Source organism: Eublepharis macularius, chromosome 18, assembly GCF_028583425.1.
Source record: "Eublepharis macularius isolate TG4126 chromosome 18, MPM_Emac_v1.0, whole genome shotgun sequence".
Taxonomy (NCBI): Eukaryota; Metazoa; Chordata; class Lepidosauria; order Squamata; family Eublepharidae; genus Eublepharis; species Eublepharis macularius.
Window position 1 is genome coordinate 26,146,461 of NC_072807.1, and position 18,109 is coordinate 26,164,569.

The window sequence follows — 18,109 nt, forward strand, 5'->3', positions numbered from 1 at the left end:
TATTTTTCATGGCAATGTTTTATTACATTTGGCCAGTGACTTGTAGGAGTTTTTGACTTTCAGACAGCGTACTCAGTACAGCAACATCTTCATAAAGGGCACCACTCTGCTCTTAGCACACAAAGGGCATTAGGTTTTCACAGTTAAGATGTGCAGAATGAAATCTGCTCAACGTCATCCGGTTACAAGGAGTGTGACTCTCTTGTTCTGAGATGGGTGGTCAAGAGCAAATTTGCAGCAGCCAAGACAGACAGGTGGGGTTGTGAGCTTTCAGTTTTTGGAGCCACCACTGAGCTACTGGTAAAGACACCTTGAAGGCACAAAGCAAAACAGTTGGCCAGGCCAAGTTTCCCCCCCCCCTCTAGTTTCATTTAACAAAAGGGAAGAAGGGTTTTAATATATGTATATACAAACTACATGAATACAAAATAAATACGTTTCTGAAAGGCGCATACAAAAAGTCAGTCTTGGTCGAAAAAAGCAAGGCTTTCACAGAATGCCACACAAATGGGAGCCACTTTCGGGCAAAGGTTTTCGGTCACAAAGCTGCATCCATTGTCAGGACAGGGCAATGTGCTCAGTGCGGTAACGGGACAATGACTTCGACATAATTGATGGGGAAGAAGCCCGATTCACCACTTAACATGCCCTCGTACCAGTTCTCATCAATCTGATTGGTTAACGTGATGATGTCCCCTTCCTTAAAGCCAAGCTCCCCTTCATTTTCTGGCTCAAAGTCATACAGGGCTTGACAGCATGGCTGGTCCATGTGCAATGAAGAGCCTGCCAGAATCACAGGAGAGGATATCAAAAGTCAGGTGCGTGTGACTCCTTCCAGAAAATACAAAGGTCTGATGGAAGCAGGGCAACAATCCTTCGTTATTTGATTTTTTAAAAATTATCGTTTGGAAAGACGCATCCCTACTGTCTGGGACCCAGTTGCAGGGTAACTTCATGTTACTTTCCCCCTCCTCAACATAAAATTCAGGAATCTCACACATAATGCCAAATGAGCTCATAACTAACTCTTCATTCTCAGAATTTGTGTGTAGGTAACACTACCAAAGAGTCTGTTATTTCATCTACATTTAGCACACAATGGGGAGGCAAATACAACTCTGCCGTTCCTATTGCTTCTACTCACAGCTCTGCACTTGGGACTGCTAAAAATTCAACCAAAAAAACCTGTGGGTAGGTTAGAAATGTTGCTAGTAAGTAATGACCCCCTCCCAGTGTTAGGGGGGGCTGAGGTGGGCACAGACCCCCCCCCTTAATAATTGTTTCACTGGCATTGAACCCCACCTCTGTTAAGGGTGGTAAAATGACTCCAGGGTAAATTTTCTCCCATTCTGGGGCAGCCTGCTGGGTTCACCTCCAGCCAGGTAATCGTCAGCCCTGACTCATCAGGTGTATATGTGTGCAAGAACACATGATCATGAGTCAAGCTAGATGTACAGGTTTTTAGGGTTTCCAAGTTTATTCTGTGAACCCACAGAGCAGCCCATTACAGGGTCAAGCCAGACCCAACTCAAGTTCCCTGCAGCCACACAGCAGCTTTGGAGAACAGCTGGGGAATAAAGGAGGCCCAAACATCCTCTGAATGCCTCTGGGGAGGGGAGGGACTCCTCTCTCCCCTCTCAAGCCATTTCCATTTCACAATAGCATGAAAGGGAGTTTTCATCCCGTTTTTTCTGCTCCACCTAGAGCAGAAAAAAACGGGAAAACTTCCTTCCGTGCAATTTTAACATGGAGAAACTGATTGAGGGAGGAGGGAGAAGCCCTTCCTCCCCCCATGGAGGCATTCGGAGGATGTTTAGGCTCTCCTTTATTCCCCAGTTATTCCCCAAAAGCTGCTGTGTGGCTGCAGGAAAGTCGAGTCGAGTCTGAGGAACCCAGATCCAACTCTTTAAAAAACCTGCATGTCAGGTTCAGCAAAATTTGGGAGCACATGGCAATGGAAAAAATAGTGAATAATATACAGCACTCTACAGATTACTCCAAGGAGCTAGGTTTTGTACAAAAATGGCAACCACTTATAGATTATCTTTCTACTATAGAATCGCAAAATACATCAATGACGTATCAAAAATTTCCAAAATTAGAACTTTGAAAAACGATAAGAAACATAAAGCCTCATTCAGACTTACTACTCTTGACTTACAAGGTTTAAAACATATATATAATGATATAAGAATGTACAATACATAATGAAAACTGATTATACTGTTAGTTGAATAGGATGTTGTAATTGTATTTTATGGTTGATGTTGTATTTAATTGATGGTTAGTTAAAGTTCTATTTTTTCATGATTTACAATAAAACTTGATTTAAAAAAAAACCCTGCATGTCTAGTTTGACCCTGTCATGGTCTGCTCCACGAGTTCACAGAATAAGCTTGGGAAAGAGTAATCTAGAGTGAAGTGAAAGGCACATTTACGGAGGTCTTTTTGTTTTTTGGGGGGGGCACTAGATCAGGTCCCTTCTTTTAGCATCTTTCAGCCCCCGCATGCTCTGAACAGAGTTTGTGGAAGTGCTGATTTCACAACCCCCCCATAGCTCACCTGTTGATTTTATTGGCGAACTAAACGAAATGCCATTGTGCTGTTGGCCGTCGCTGATTTCCAACACTGTCGTTATCACCGGCTTTGGCTTGAACTCGCGTCTGGGACGACTCGATGCAACGTTTATTCTGAAACGGGAGGCAAGAGGCAAACTCTGAAATTGTGGAAGTCTTTAGGCACCACGCCTAAGTGTTTCAGCCACTGCAGTGGGCAACCCATTCTCCAAACTCTCTCACCTCACTTAATAAACTCTTTGCAATCATGGGACCTTAATGAAATAATAATTTTAACACTTTGAAAAAATTATATGCCATTTCTCCCACCTGATGCACACTCAAAGTAGCTTGCATTTGACAATGTAACTCTAGAATGTTCAGGAGGGGTTTTTTTTGCTGCCATTTTAATATTTGATTGTAGTTTTCTTATTATGCATAACCATTTTAGTTAATGGTTTATGGGCTTAATCTCTTAATGTGCGATCTGGACTCGCCCTCCACTTGTAGGAAACACAAATATTAGGGATTAAAATAATCATAACAGTTAAACAGTTGCACAGATTGAAAAAAACTTCAGTCAACAGCTAAAACCACACAAAGAGGGAGCAGCTGTGATAATACCGGCCCTTGATTTTGCTTTATCTTTACAACAGGCCTGTGAGGTAGAGGAAGCTGAGAGAACTGGCCTGAGGCTTCCAAGAAAGCTTCATTACAGAGTGAGGATTATCTAAATCCATCTTGCCTTCTTTGACAGAGGAACATGACTAAAGAGGGAAGCAATTCACATTTATTTTCACCTGTTCTGCAGCTTGCTCTGAAGATCTTCGAGGATTTCTGCAGATTGTTTATGGTAGTCTAGCGCAGCTTCTACCAAGACTAGCAACTGACTAACTTGCTCTATCTGGAAGAGAGAACCAAAGAGGAGTTCAGTAGGTTTCACTGGGCAGCCCCAGAAACAGAGATCCAATCAACCGGCAACAAAGGGACTCAAGTCACATAGCAGGGAGAGATCATGTTTCCCTTAAATCACATGAGCGCTCAAAAAAGAAAATTAAACTGATGCCAGCAAAAGGAGGAGATGAAGAATAAGTGCCAAATGAAGAAGCCAATGGTGATACCGCTGTCAAGTGAAACAGCTGTTAGAGATGATGATATTCTTTGACGGAAGCAGACAAATTCATGGCTTTTTAAAGACTCACAACTAGCTATAAGAACTAACCTCAAGCCATCTGTCCAGGCAAAGCTGCCTCTGTGTTTTGAAGGGTCCCCAAGTTCTACCTTTCCTGTCGCCTTGCAGTGGACACTCAGAATTTAAGTCGTATGTATCCCCCGTTAGCTGCAGAACTGAGCACTTCGTACCTCTGCCGCTTTGAGTGGGCTTCACCCTACCAATGTAACAAGGGGTTCCCCTCTGACCCTGATCCCGGGGGACAAATATCCTGTAAATACCCACACAGGTATCTTAAAGGTGCTATGAAACAGGGATATATTGTACACCCACCAGTTTGGGCAAGATTAACCAACAAAATAGCCAAAAGTCATTCTGCTGAACGACACTCTACTTCTTTAAAAAGGCGCATTCAAAAAGAAAACTTTTAGGAAGAAGAACCACCAGTACAATGACATAACCACTTTATACATTACTCTTTTCAGTTCTGGGACCAATAACCACATACTCAAAACACAACTGTGCATATTGTGCACACATGTATATCGTAGCATTTGTGCCAGGAAAATGCTTGCCACAAAGCGCAGGGTGGGGGGGCCCTGATTGAGTCCCTGACTCATGCATTTTTGCTAGAAAAAGTCCCCGTTCACACACATCCATGCCATTCAGCAAGCATTTATATAGCATTTTTAAAGAGTCAGAGGCAAATATACATAAGGCACATGTATTATCATGTATGCAAAATATTTGTTAGTACATACCTTACTTCAGAAATCCTTACAACAACCCTGTAAGGTATGTTGACATGATTATCTCCGTCTTATAGATTGGAGAGGATCAGAGTTCCTTATCTGAGCTAGCCTTCTGAGTTCACAAAAGGGGACTTCCTAATTCTCTGCTTATGCTTTTGGCCACGCTACACCAAATATTTTCTGATTCATAAATTGTGAGCGGGAAACCACAAGACCCAAGTGTGAGAAGCTTCCTGGAGCGTTGCCACAAAGAAACTACAGGTATCTCTCAGCTCAGTAGAACGATTAGAGGATTTTCACTCTCTTTAGAAGTAGCCCATTGGCAATTCTGGAGAGGTAGTAGCCATGTTGTAAATCTACACTCCTCTCACTAGGTGGCAGCATTTTAAAGCAATATATAAGCAACACAAGATTTAAAGCTGCCATTAAATCAACCTAAGATTTGGATAGTTAAAAAGAAATAGACTGGAGGGTAAGGGAGAAGACTTGAAGCATTTTCTGTCTAAGAAGGGGTTTCTGTTCTATCACAGGGCTCTATATCCACACCACTTTGAAAGCTTAAAAACAAACGGGTGGAGATCATGTCATACAGCCTTATTTCTGAGAGCTTATAGATGTCATTCATTTCTGTACCGGGTTAATCAATAATCAGTAAGATCGATGGTTGTTGTGGGTTTTCCGGGCTGTATTGCCGTGGTCTTGGCATTGTAGACACTGTGACACTGAGAGATCTCTGTCTTTTGGTGCTACACCTCTGAAGATGCCAGCCACAGCTGCTGGCGAAACGTCAGGAACTACAATGCCAAGACCACGGCAATACAGCCCGGAAAACCCACAACAACCATCGTTCTCCGGCCGTGAAAGCCTTCGACAATACAATCAATAAGATCCACAGCTGCTTCTTAGAAGAGGCATTTTTCTCTCTCACCCAGGAGGGAATGCCTCTTCCAAGATGGTGCCTACCAGGACCACGTGTGCATCCCCTAAAAACCACCAACAAAATAGCTGCAACCCACTTTCCAACCCCTAGATTGAAAAGCATGGAATTAGGACACTGCATCTTTCCCCCATACCTCGTACAGATGAGTCTTGCATGCTCAAAATATCAACGGCTGGAGGCACTTACATCATTTTCTAAGAAGTTAAACATGCTTCTCTCTGCCAGCTCCTTGGACTCTTCAAACTTTTCCACAGCTTGCTTAACCTCTTCATCTGGTATCTTTCCCAGGCGCTTCTTTTTGTAGTCGTAGTCCAAACGCCGACCTTCTAGTTTCTTTAGATGATGCTATTAAAAAAAGAAAAGACGGGGAGGGAATCCAGCTGTTAGAACAAACAGCAAGAAGCCCCAAATGAATAGGGGAGAGGTTTGGTAGAAAAAGAATTATATTGATTTATGCACCTAGGGTAAGTTACATGGAATTCTGCAGGCTGCAGAACCCCCCACAGCATCTGTGAACACTCCAAATATTGGCCATTTTAATATACTCAGTAATACGTTCTTACACGCTGGACCCTATGCAAAAAAGCTTCAGATCTTTCAAATTAAAAGCAGGTCTCCATCAAAATCTGGCTTTCTTTTATAGTCTGTCTCTTGGTCAGATTCTGCTGTTATATCATCAATATATCTAATTGTCAACATGGCCCCTTTTGTAGATACTTAAATCCAGAGACGGGAACCATAAGCAGAAAAGGCAGATCTTCCCATAAACCTGAAAAAAGACCCAGGTGTGCAGAAAAATCTGGAAAAAAAACCACATTGGGAGGTTAAAACGCCCAAAATTATACAAGCAGCGCCTGTAGCTTTAAAGAAACAAATGCCCTCAGTGGCTGTTGCTAGGCAACCACAACAGTATCGTAGCCTTCAAGCTTTGTTTTCTGTCAATAAAAGGCAGGGGGATGGAGAAGGGCCATTTTCAGGACAATTTTGGCTTTTGAGGGTGGACTTACTGGGGCCAGGCTTGGCAGCAACCAACAAACAACTGGCTACCACTTGACTTGCATGACTTCCCAGGCCAAGCTGCTTGCTACTGTTTAATAGTAGCCACTGCATGAAAGCCAGTGAGATGTAATGGTTAGAGTTTCAGATTAGGATTTGAGATCCCAAGTTTGAATCTCCCACTGTGCACTGGAAACTCACTAAGTGACTAATCACACACACTTAGCCTAACCCACCTCACCTCTCCACTTACATCAGGTCTCACTGAAGCTTTTTTAGAAATGCTCACTGGAAGCAGGGCTTAGCCCAGCAAGCTAAACCATGGTTTTGCTGTATTTCTCACCATGGGGAAATACCAAGGGCAACCCTAGTACAAATTAGCAAAAACAACGAGCCAGGGCTACAATATAATTATAGTTAATAATTGGAGTATAATCTATTGTTTACAATACAAAGTGCAAAAGTGCTGAAAATACATACAAGAATTATAAACCAATTTGTACAGAAGAATTCATAAGTGCATAGATACAGTTACCAGTAGCAAATATAATTGTGCAAAATATCACTGTCCGGAACAAATCTTATCCATTAAAGTGCAAATGCCAAAAAAGTCAAAGGAGAATCGGTAGGTGGGAGCTTGCGCCAAAGGGATATTAACAGTCCATATAGTCAAAGTACATATACAGAAGAAAACGCCGACGGGGACTTGCAGGCAAATAACATTAACCCGTTTCGTGAGGATCACCCCTCACTTCTTCCTGGGCGTGTAGCAGTTCGGACTGTACATACTGTGAAGGAAAATTAACAATAAACGAACATATATTCAATTTTAATAAATATTTAAAACAGCAAACCACACACTCACAGTATGAAAGTAGCGCCACGAGTTCTCCCACCGTTCCTCCGACACGCGATTCACGGACGTGTGCCCATAAAGGTAACCGTTACTACTAATATAGCCACCGAAGGAGGAGTCAAACATAGTAAAGAGAAGGCTTTGCAAGAGCTGGAAAAACTTACAGGATTTAGACCTTCATAAGAAACAGGAAAAATTAATATCGAAATTCAAACCTTGTGGGGACAGGGAGTTCGTATGAAAGATCCATTTGGATTCTAAACGAGATAGTAATTTAGCCCGATCAGCGGCAAAAGGACATTCTAGTATATCTACCACTGAAACTTTAACATCTTGAGGATGGTGCTTAAATTCATGAAAGTGACTCACAAGGGGTGCCTCCCAAACCTGATTCCTTATTCTCGATAGATGCTCTTGTATCCTAATCCTAAGTGGGCGAGTTGTGCTCCCCACATATAGTAAGGGGCATTCGCACTGGATGACATAGATCACATTTTCAGACTTACAGTTTGAAAAGAACTGTCTATTAGAACGATAATCGGGGAGTATTTGTTCTGCCCTAACCATAAGGCTGCAAACGTTACATGAGCCACAGGCAAAGTGGCCTTTAGGCAGGTTATTAGGAGCCTGGTGACTGGAGAATTCCGATTTCATTATCATATCTCCAATAGATCGCGTGCGTCTGAATCCGACTGACAGCCCTGATTCACATCCAGGAATGTCCCCAATAAGATGCCAATGCTGTCTAATAATAGATGTTATTTTTGTGGCCAATGGGGTATATTCCAATCCCCATTTGATCTTATTGTCTCCCTTCCTGTGTCTAGGTGTTAGAAGGACAGCCCGATCCGTAGCGTCTGAGCTCAACCTAGCCCTTTCAATCACCCACTGGGGGTAACCTCTTGTTGCAAAACTTACTTCCAGTTCCCGACCACTGGAATTATAGGAATGGGAACTGGTGGAATTCCGTTTTAGGCGTAGAAACTGCCCCAGGGGGATGTTATCTTTAAGTTTTCTAGGGTGAAAGGACTGGTAGTGCAAATAAGAGCATCTGTCCGTCGATTTCTTAAAGGGGCGGACTGATAATCTGTTAGATTCACGGTAAATAGTGACGTCAAGATAGTCCAGGTTGCTTGAGCTCCCGTTCCAGGTAAACTCAATATCTTGGTGTAAGGAATTAAACCATTGTCCGACTTCATCAGCAATTTCACATTGTCTTAGAAGGACAATGACGTCATCTATGTATCGCCGGTATAGAATGAACTGGTCTTTAAAGGGATTTTTTTCGTTGTTAAACACCCATTCCTTTTCTAAGGAGGACATGAAAATATTCGCAATGCTGGGGGCCGCAGCACATCCCATGGCCACTCCCTTCAGCTGAAAAAAATAATTATCATTAAACTTAAAGTAATTCTTTTCTAGGATAATATCTAGAATGTTGAGTAGGAATGGGGTGGAGGGCTGTTGTATTTCTCGTTGTAAAAGGGCATCCTGTACCACTGATCTTGCCTCGTCGTGTGGAATAGAGGTATATAATGACTTAACATCCAGTGACATCAAATATACTGTTGGTGGAATTTCTAAGGATTCGATAAGGGAGATTAATGTCATAGTGTCCTTTAAGTAAGCAGGAGTGCTCGCAACTAAAGGTTGTAAAAAATAGTCTAGATATCTCGAGAGGGGTTCCAAAATGGAATTGGAGCCAGAGACGATTGGGCGACCCAAGGGAGGGCGTTCTCTTTTATGGATTTTAGGAAGTGTATAAAACACTGGTATTCTCGGAGAAGGATTTATTAAAGCATCTCTAGTTTTCTTGTCTATTTCGTTATCTGCTAGACCTTCATCCAATACTATTTTAATGACTCGTTGAATCTGTGCTGTAGGGTTATAATGCACTTTCCTATATTCCATCTCGTTTCCCAGCTGTCTCTCACATTCCTGTACATAGTCTGCAGTATCCTGGACAACTATACCGCCTCCTTTATCTGCCCTTTTAATCACGATGTCCCGGTCGTTTTGGAGCCCTTGCAAAGCCTCCCATTCCATCTTGGAAAGGTTATATCTTTTATAACAACGTGTGGATTCCAATTTGGTTACATCCCGCAAGACCACCCTTTCAAAACTTTCGATCATAGGATCCGTTACTGTCGGACAAAAGGAAGATTTATAAGTGATTCCAGAGGTGGGGGAAGGATCGCCTGGCCCAAAAAGATGCCTTAACTTAATCAAGCGTATCAGTTTAAAAAGATCAACTCTAGTGCGAAAAGCACTATACCCAGGAGTGGGGACAAAACCAATACCTTTATTTAAAGCTGAAAGTTCAAAGCCAGTGAGAGAAATTTCTAAGAAATCCTTAGAAATTCCACCAACAGTATATTTGATGTCACTGGATGTTAAGTCATTATATACCTCTATTCCACACGACGAGGCAAGATCAGTGGTACAGGATGCCCTTTTACAACGAGAAATACAACAGCCCTCCACCCCATTCCTACTCAACATTCTAGATATTATCCTAGAAAAGAATTACTTTAAGTTTAATGATAATTATTTTTTTCAGCTGAAGGGAGTGGCCATGGGATGTGCTGCGGCCCCCAGCATTGCGAATATTTTCATGTCCTCCTTAGAAAAGGAATGGGTGTTTAACAACGAAAAAAATCCCTTTAAAGACCAGTTCATTCTATACCGGCGATACATAGATGACGTCATTGTCCTTCTAAGACAATGTGAAATTGCTGATGAAGTCGGACAATGGTTTAATTCCTTACACCAAGATATTGAGTTTACCTGGAACGGGAGCTCAAGCAACCTGGACTATCTTGACGTCACTATTTACCGTGAATCTAACAGATTATCAGTCCGCCCCTTTAAGAAATCGACGGACAGATGCTCTTATTTGCACTACCAGTCCTTTCACCCTAGAAAACTTAAAGATAACATCCCCCTGGGGCAGTTTCTACGCCTAAAACGGAATTCCACCAGTTCCCATTCCTATAATTCCAGTGGTCGGGAACTGGAAGTAAGTTTTGCAACAAGAGGTTACCCCCAGTGGGTGATTGAAAGGGCTAGGTTGAGCTCAGACGCTACGGATCGGGCTGTCCTTCTAACACCTAGACACAGGAAGGGAGACAATAAGATCAAATGGGGATTGGAATATACCCCATTGGCCACAAAAATAACATCTATTATTAGACAGCATTGGCATCTTATTGGGGACATTCCTGGATGTGAATCAGGGCTGTCAGTCGGATTCAGACGCACGCGATCTATTGGAGATATGATAATGAAATCGGAATTCTCCAGTCACCAGGCTCCTAATAACCTGCCTAAAGGCCACTTTGCCTGTGGCTCATGTAACGTTTGCAGCCTTATGGTTAGGGCAGAACAAATACTCCCCGATTATCGTTCTAATAGACAGTTCTTTTCAAACTGTAAGTCTGAAAATGTGATCTATGTCATCCAGTGCGAATGCCCCTTACTATATGTGGGGAGCACAACTCGCCCACTTAGGATTAGGATACAAGAGCATCTATCGAGAATAAGGAATCAGGTTTGGGAGGCACCCCTTGTGAGTCACTTTCATGAATTTAAGCACCATCCTCAAGATGTTAAAGTTTCAGTGGTAGATATACTAGAATGTCCTTTTGCCGCTGATCGGGCTAAATTACTATCTCGTTTAGAATCCAAATGGATCTTTCATACGAACTCCCTGTCCCCACAAGGTTTGAATTTCGATATTAATTTTTCCTGTTTCTTATGAAGGTCTAAATCCTGTAAGTTTTTCCAGCTCTTGCAAAGCCTTCTCTTTACTATGTTTGACTCCTCCTTCGGTGGCTATATTAGTAGTAACGGTTACCTTTATGGGCACACGTCCGTGAATCGCGTGTCGGAGGAACGGTGGGAGAACTCGTGGCGCTACTTTCATACTGTGAGTGTGTGGTTTGCTGTTTTAAATATTTATTAAAATTGAATATATGTTCGTTTATTGTTAATTTTCCTTCACAGTATGTACAGTCCGAACTGCTACACGCCCAGGAAGAAGTGAGGGGTGATCCTCACGAAACGGGTTAATGTTATTTGCCTGCAAGTCCCCGTCGGCGTTTTCTTCTGTATATGTACTTTGACTATATGGACTGTTAATATCCCTTTGGCGCAAGCTCCCACCTACCGATTCTCCTTTGACTTTTTTGGCATTTGCACTTTAATGGATAAGATTTGTTCCGGACAGTGATATTTTGCACAATTATATTTGCTACTGGTAACTGTATCTATGCACTTATGAATTCTTCTGTACAAATTGGTTTATAATTCTTGTATGTATTTTCAGCACTTTTGCACTTTGTATTGTAAACAATAGATTATACTCCAATTATTAACTATAATTGTATTTCTCACCATGGTCAAGACACCAAACTATAATTATGTTTGTCTCTGCCCAGAGGGCTATTTTTTGTTTTGTTCTCTTATTGTTTTGTTCTCCTTTGTTTTGTTCTTTATGCTGCCTTCCTCAATTGCTAAAACACAAGACAGACGGTGTGGTGGCAGGTAAGATGCCAGACACAGACCAGGCAAGTGACCCGGACTGAAATCCCGATGCCACCATGGAATCCTCATGCAATAGGATCAACACACTGCCAGAGTTCCAGCTGCCCCAAGCATCATTCTTGCCAAACCACCCTAAGATCCACCTGCTTGACCTGAAGAGCAAGATTCAAGTCCAGTAGCACCTTAAAAACCGACAAGATTTCCAGGGCGTACGCTTTTGAGAGTCCAGCTCCCTTCCTCAAATGATAACTTTTGGGAACGTTTATCACTCTGGAAACCTTGCAGGTTCTTAAGGGGCTACTGGACTCTAATCTTGCTCTTCTACTGCAGACCAACAGGGCTACTCACCAGAAAGCACGTAACCTGAGCGTTCTCCTATTGTTTTAAGAGGCTTATTGAAAAACAAAATACCTGCTCAATACTTTTATCTCCAGAGCTGCAGTTTAGATTCCCATCTACCCTGCAAGGTTCTGAACTGCACCCCCCTTTCAAGACATCTGAGTCAGTGACAGCAAATCCTTCACATTTGTTATGCTTTTTTTTAAAATCCCAAACAAAAGAGACAAGTGACATTTTTCAAGAGGGGCTCTGTACAACACAGGACTCGAACACAGCAAAGTTAAAGTAAAAACTCTTTCAGGCATGAGTGGAATTTTTTTAAAAAAAATGAAGTCACCCCGATCTCTTTCAAGTCTTTCTCCTGCAGCAACTGAAGAGGGTCTATGAAGTTCTGTTTGACGCTGATGTCCAACGAGTCTTTCACTTCGGCCATTTGCTTCATGCTCTCCCCCACGTCAATCAGAGCAGCGCCTTGTGGGAACAAGCAAAGTTTATGCATCACAGACAGTACGGTATGTTTAAAAATAAATATATTGAACAGGCTTCAGAATTAGATCACAGGCTCTGCTTCCACTCTCTGCGTTCCGAGAAAGAGGTTGTATTCAAAGTGACATCCAAGCAAGCGGCAATTCAGCTCCAATTGGGCATGAACACAGTTTGCTGCTGCCGCCGCCACCGCTGCGCTCGGGCATGTCCTTCACTCCTCCTCCACCACACGCAGTTTGATCAGACACTTCCCTAGCTTGATAAAACTCTTGTGTCATGTCATAAGCCATGTGCTTCAGCGAACTGGGGGTGCGTACCCCACACAAGCTGGAATTCTAAACTGGGGTTGAAGCTGATGTTTAAGATCCTGGCTTACGCACCTGATTGGCACCTGCATTGGAATGTCACATTGTTTGACTGAACAAGGAATTGTCTGGTCAAACTCCATGCAACAGTCACAGCCAGTGCAGCATAGTGGTCAGAGTGTCAAAGTATTATCTGAGAGACCCAGGTTCAAATCTCAGTTCTCTCAGTAGAAGCTTGCTGGGTGACTTTGAGCCAGCCATACACACACAGGCTTGAAGTCCCTCTGCATGAGACATCTTACACGAGAACACTCAAGCGTAGAGAGGAAGCATAGTTTTAAAAAGAGCCAAAGGCTCTGTCAATTTCACCTCTCTACAGAGCCAAAGATCACTCCTCAGAGGGTTTGCAGAGGTGAAATTGACAGAGCCTTCCAGGAGGCAAAGAAGAAATTAACAAACCCTCTGAGGATCAATCTTTGCCGGCTCTGTAGAGAGGTGAAATTGACAGAGCCTTTGGCTCTGTTTTTTTAAACTATGTTTCCCAGCTAGTATTGCACCTCCCTCCACTTGAGTGTTTTTGTGTAAGATGTCTCGTGTAGAGAGACTAACATACTACACAGGATAGCTGTAAAGAAAAAAACAAGGAAGGGGGGAACAGCAGTGTAAGGTGCTCTAGGGAAGAAAGCAAGATATAAATTAATAAATAAACTGAGGAAGAGGAGGGTATTCCCTTTTACAGTTTAATTTCCACCACGTCTGAATGCAGTGAAATCACTTTTTGCTTTTCCATCTTCTTCCCTAGCACCTCTCCTATTGTAAGCTCCTTGGGACAGAAACCCATCTTCTCTGCTTATGAGATACTGTCATGTGTTATGTGCATGAATGGACTGCTAACATCGCATAGCAGCACAAGCTCACCAAACGTAGATTCCTCTCCGAGTTCTCTCCCGTACCGAAGCATGCAGTCCCCAAGAAGGCCCTCTGTCTGTGGGTATCCGGTGGCTTTCACCTGCCCTCGGATCTTGGACACAGTGTTCAACATTCCCAGCTTGGCTCTGGATGCTTAAAGAGAGGGAAATGCATAAAACAGACATCAAAACAAAACAAAAATTGACTTTATTTTTTTAAAAGTAGGATGAAATTGAATGTGATTGCTATTTCGCCTTTGGAACCATAAAGATCTCCAAGAGGGTTTAACATGAAAGGAAAAATGCAATTTAAGCGAGGGATGCTTCCTTCCCCTTTGACAATATAGTGGTCTGGGATATGATCCCAATCAAACGTCAATTCTAATTAGAGCACCACGATTGATTCCCCTAGGTTTGCAGAAACCTTTACCCTATCCCTGCAAGGTTCTTTGATCCACATGCATGGAGGGAACCACACACAGTTATTAGACAGACAGACATAGACTGCCACAGAATTTTGATCCCTTCGGTACCATTTCTTTTCTTTTACTGCGCCTAATTATGCCCACTTGCCGAGATAGTTCTGCAGGCATTTTCAACAATTGTGGAGGGAATAACTGGAATTTTCTTTACCTGGATTGGGTTGGAGGTATTCCGTGGATTTCGACAGGAGTTCTGCCACCACTTTGTTGGTGACGTCAATTTTCTGTAAGAAAAACATAAATAAGAAGGATGGAGGACTTCAAGTGCTGCTCCTGCGTATACACTATTGGAAGCGAGCATGCTCACCAGAGCTGAGGCGCAAAACCTGATAGGCAGCTGTTTTGGTTGCTACACCAGCCTTACCCACTTTCTTTTCGCTGCTGGGATTTCACACATTGAACTTTAAACACTTTACCATTTCTATCTTTATGTTCATTCAGCATTCAAACTCCACTCTGAATTTCAAAGCCGTCTCCCATTTGGGGTAGCCAAGTGAGCAGACACGGACACTGGCACCGCTTCTTAAGGAAATCCATGTTCCACAATGCAACAGGAAGTTTGACTGTGCACTACCTGTGTGTTCTTGCCTGTGTGTGTGAGGATACACCCAGAAGTCTCAGAATGTACTCACTGGTTGCTCTGAAAAACGCTGATGCAAGGAAGACAAGAGCTCAGATTTACAAACAGGAATCCCAATAAACCCTTGATATGGACTTGCCTTACCCTTTCCATCTCCTGGAAGTCTTCATCTAGTTTCGTTCCTTCAGCTCCGCTGATTTTTTCACTGAAAAGCTGTGAGACACAAAAAACAACAGTCTGGTTAAAGCATTTTTTTAAAAATATCTGGACCTTTCCCTTAAAATAATGATTGTTAAACCATTTTGCTTGCGTTATGGTCAGGCCTGGGGAGAAACAAGGAAAAAAAGAGAAGGAATCCTCCTATGCTGGCTTCCAGTCTGCTTCCAGGCCCAATTCAAGGTGTTGGCTTTGAACATTAAAGCTCTCTGTGGCTTGGGGCCAGCATATCTCAAAGACCGCTTACTCCCATATGAACCTACCGAACCATGACAATATCTTTGGTGGCCTTACTCTGTGTGCCCGTTGTCTTCTGAGGCCAGACAGGGGGCAACCCAAGGAAGGGCCTTCTCAGGTGATTGAATGGAGTGCAAGTGGAGCGCAAGTGAACAGGGAGGAATACACGTGAGTCTGTTCACTTGCCATTCAAGGGTAATTCGTCACTTCTAGCTTGGCCCTTAGACCCAGCATGACCAGTTTAAAGGATCTTTTTAAGTGATGTGAAAGATCCTGAGCTGAGACCGTGGAGAGCCCTAATTGTGATAGACTGATTCAGTATAAGTCAGCTTTAAAGTGGTTTGCAGTGCAATCCTAAGCAGAGTTTCTCCAGTCTAAGCCCATTGAAATCAATGGGCTTAGACTGGAGTAACCCTGTTTAGGATTGCACTCTTGGTCTTCATCCTGGGTGAATTGAGTGATGGGTCTGTATTATATTTACCCTTTCATTCCTTTCTGTTTTCCTTGTCCTTTCTACCTTTCCGTTGTTCATTTTCACTGGTGAAATCGAGATTATAAATCCCCCACTGTGCAACCATCTGTCATTTTCCTTGTTAATCTGTCAAGAACCACTGATGGTGCAAAGCATAAATTGAAATATATAAAATTGTTAACAACTCCTCTGTTTTCCTACTCAAAGCGTGCTTGTAGAAAAAAATACCTACACACTGAACAGGGAATACTCATCCTTGGTTATAAAGGTATTTGGAGAAAGATAACTTCCATTTTCTTTGACAGCTGAGTTTCTTTTGAAAATCAAAACATTTAGATAAATCCAAAGAGTCTACAATATACAGCAAAGACATCCATCTATCCATCCATCCATCCATGTCCCCCTCTCTCCCTCTATGAATGAGAAGAGAAAGCCTCTGCCAAATTTAAGATTATTACATGAAAGCAAAGCATCTTCAAAAGAGGAAGGAAAAAGTTTTGCATGTTAGTGGAGAAGGACAGGCATGGACACTTGATTCCGTGAGTTAATCCCCAAGGAACAAATCCTTCTTAGAGGAGGCCTAGACCCTACCTTGATGTCCAAACAGGCCAGGGTTCCTTGTGACCATAGGTACTGCCACATGAGTGGTAGTTTTGAGAAATTACCTGGTATCCACCAGAAGCCCTTCCTACTACTGAGCCCAGGTGAGTTTTCGGAAGCCACAGCAGAATCCAATTGAGAGCTCGGATTCCATTGCCAATCCACTGGAGGTGGAATTCTGTTCATCGCCTACTACCTAGTCCATTGAAAATGGCACGCCTTCTTCTACCATTATCTTTTCTCTGGCAAAGGTATTGTCTAAAGGCACCTGATGTAATTCTGGCTCTGATGGAAATAGCCCAGGAGTTGGATGGAGGACAGAAAGGTGCTTGAGAGCGGACAAACTTTGCCAATGTCTTTCACAAAAAATGAATTTTTGGTTTAGATTTCTGACACCTTGCTCAAGGGAATACCTTTTGGATCAAGAAAATACTTTTAAAAAAAAGCTAGACAGCAAAACTTAGTCGTATATAAATGTATTAACATTATCAGCAGACTGATCTAAGACTATCCCTGCATGAATTGATCTCTAATATTTAGATCTAGTGCAGTTTCTTTCTTGCAGAATTAGGCCTTTGCCACAGGAGGGCACGAACATCATTTAGAACAGAACAAGCCTTTGTTTCCTCCCGTATTTGACACATGAGGCATACTTTTTCTCGAATTAGGTTATGCGCAGGGCTTTTTTTCTGGGAAAAGAGGTGGTGGAACTCAGTGGGTTGCCCTCGGTGAAAATGGTCACATGGCTGGTGGCCCCACCCCCTGATCTCCAGACAGAGGGGCGTTTAGATTGCTCGCACGGAGGGCAATCTCAACTCCCCCTCTGGAGATCAGGGGGTGGGGCCACCAGCCATGTGACCGTTTTCAAGAGGTTCCGGAACTCCGTTCCACTGCGTTCCAGCTGAAAAAAAGTCCTGGTTATGCACATGCAGTCCAAACGTTTTAGTTTTGTAGGGTGGAGGAATGAGAAACACATATACTGCTCCTCTGGGCAGATTAGTGCTACACTCTGAACGCTTAGCAAAGTCAGTGTTATTATTATCCCCGCAATACAGCTGGAGAGCTGGGCTGAGAGGAGTGGCTGACCCAAGGCCACCTGCAGAGCTCATGGCAGTAGTGAGTGTCACATCAGCAGAGTGCTGGCTGGAAGCCCAGCCACTTCGCCACTATGCCACAGCAGCCTTCTGAGGAGCCCATCCATAGCCTTCCCGCAGGAGTCACACTTCTGAGCACATTTCCTATTTGGAAGAAGGCTGGTAAGAACAGAGACTCATGGAGGGATGCAACAGAAGATTCTTCCGAGAGTGAACAATTTGTCTGTGTCCGCCTGATGGAATGCTGCAATTACGTCCAATGCAGAGACACAGTGGAATCACCCACTCACACCAGTTGACAGGAAAAAGGCAAGGCCAGTGAAATGGAGTGTGCAATGACATGATGGGCAACCTCCTCTGTGGGGCTCAAAAGCCCCAATTTATTTTTTTCAGCCAACACACAAGCATTTATCTCCCAGAACACGAGTATTCCCTTTTCCACAGCTTGAAAGTTACTGGAAGCCGCTTTGCAGTGAGATATTATTATGAAGCCTAAAGGCTTCAATTACTTTCAAGGCACACAGCTGCAGCAATGTTATTAGTTACTTTCTGTTACCATCTAGGAGTGCCAGCGC

The 18,109-nt window shown here is 43.0% G+C and overlaps 1 protein-coding gene across 1 annotated transcript in view; it reads right to left on the reverse strand.

Annotated features, from left to right (window-relative positions):
* SH3GL3 (SH3 domain containing GRB2 like 3, endophilin A3) overlaps positions 1 to 18,109 on the reverse strand; it is a 37,841-nt gene continuing 19,732 nt past the window's right edge. The window contains exons 2-9 of the mRNA XM_055002681.1: positions 15,060 to 15,128; positions 14,487 to 14,559; positions 13,864 to 14,007; positions 12,492 to 12,625; positions 5,605 to 5,763; positions 3,356 to 3,459; positions 2,563 to 2,690; positions 1 to 783 (exon numbers count right to left, since the gene is read on the reverse strand). Coding sequence (XP_054858656.1) covers positions 578 to 783; positions 2,563 to 2,690; positions 3,356 to 3,459; positions 5,605 to 5,763; positions 12,492 to 12,625; positions 13,864 to 14,007; positions 14,487 to 14,559; positions 15,060 to 15,128 — 1,017 coding nt within the window. The 3' untranslated portion in view covers positions 1 to 577. The remainder of the gene's footprint in view (positions 784 to 2,562; positions 2,691 to 3,355; positions 3,460 to 5,604; positions 5,764 to 12,491; positions 12,626 to 13,863; positions 14,008 to 14,486; positions 14,560 to 15,059; positions 15,129 to 18,109) is intronic.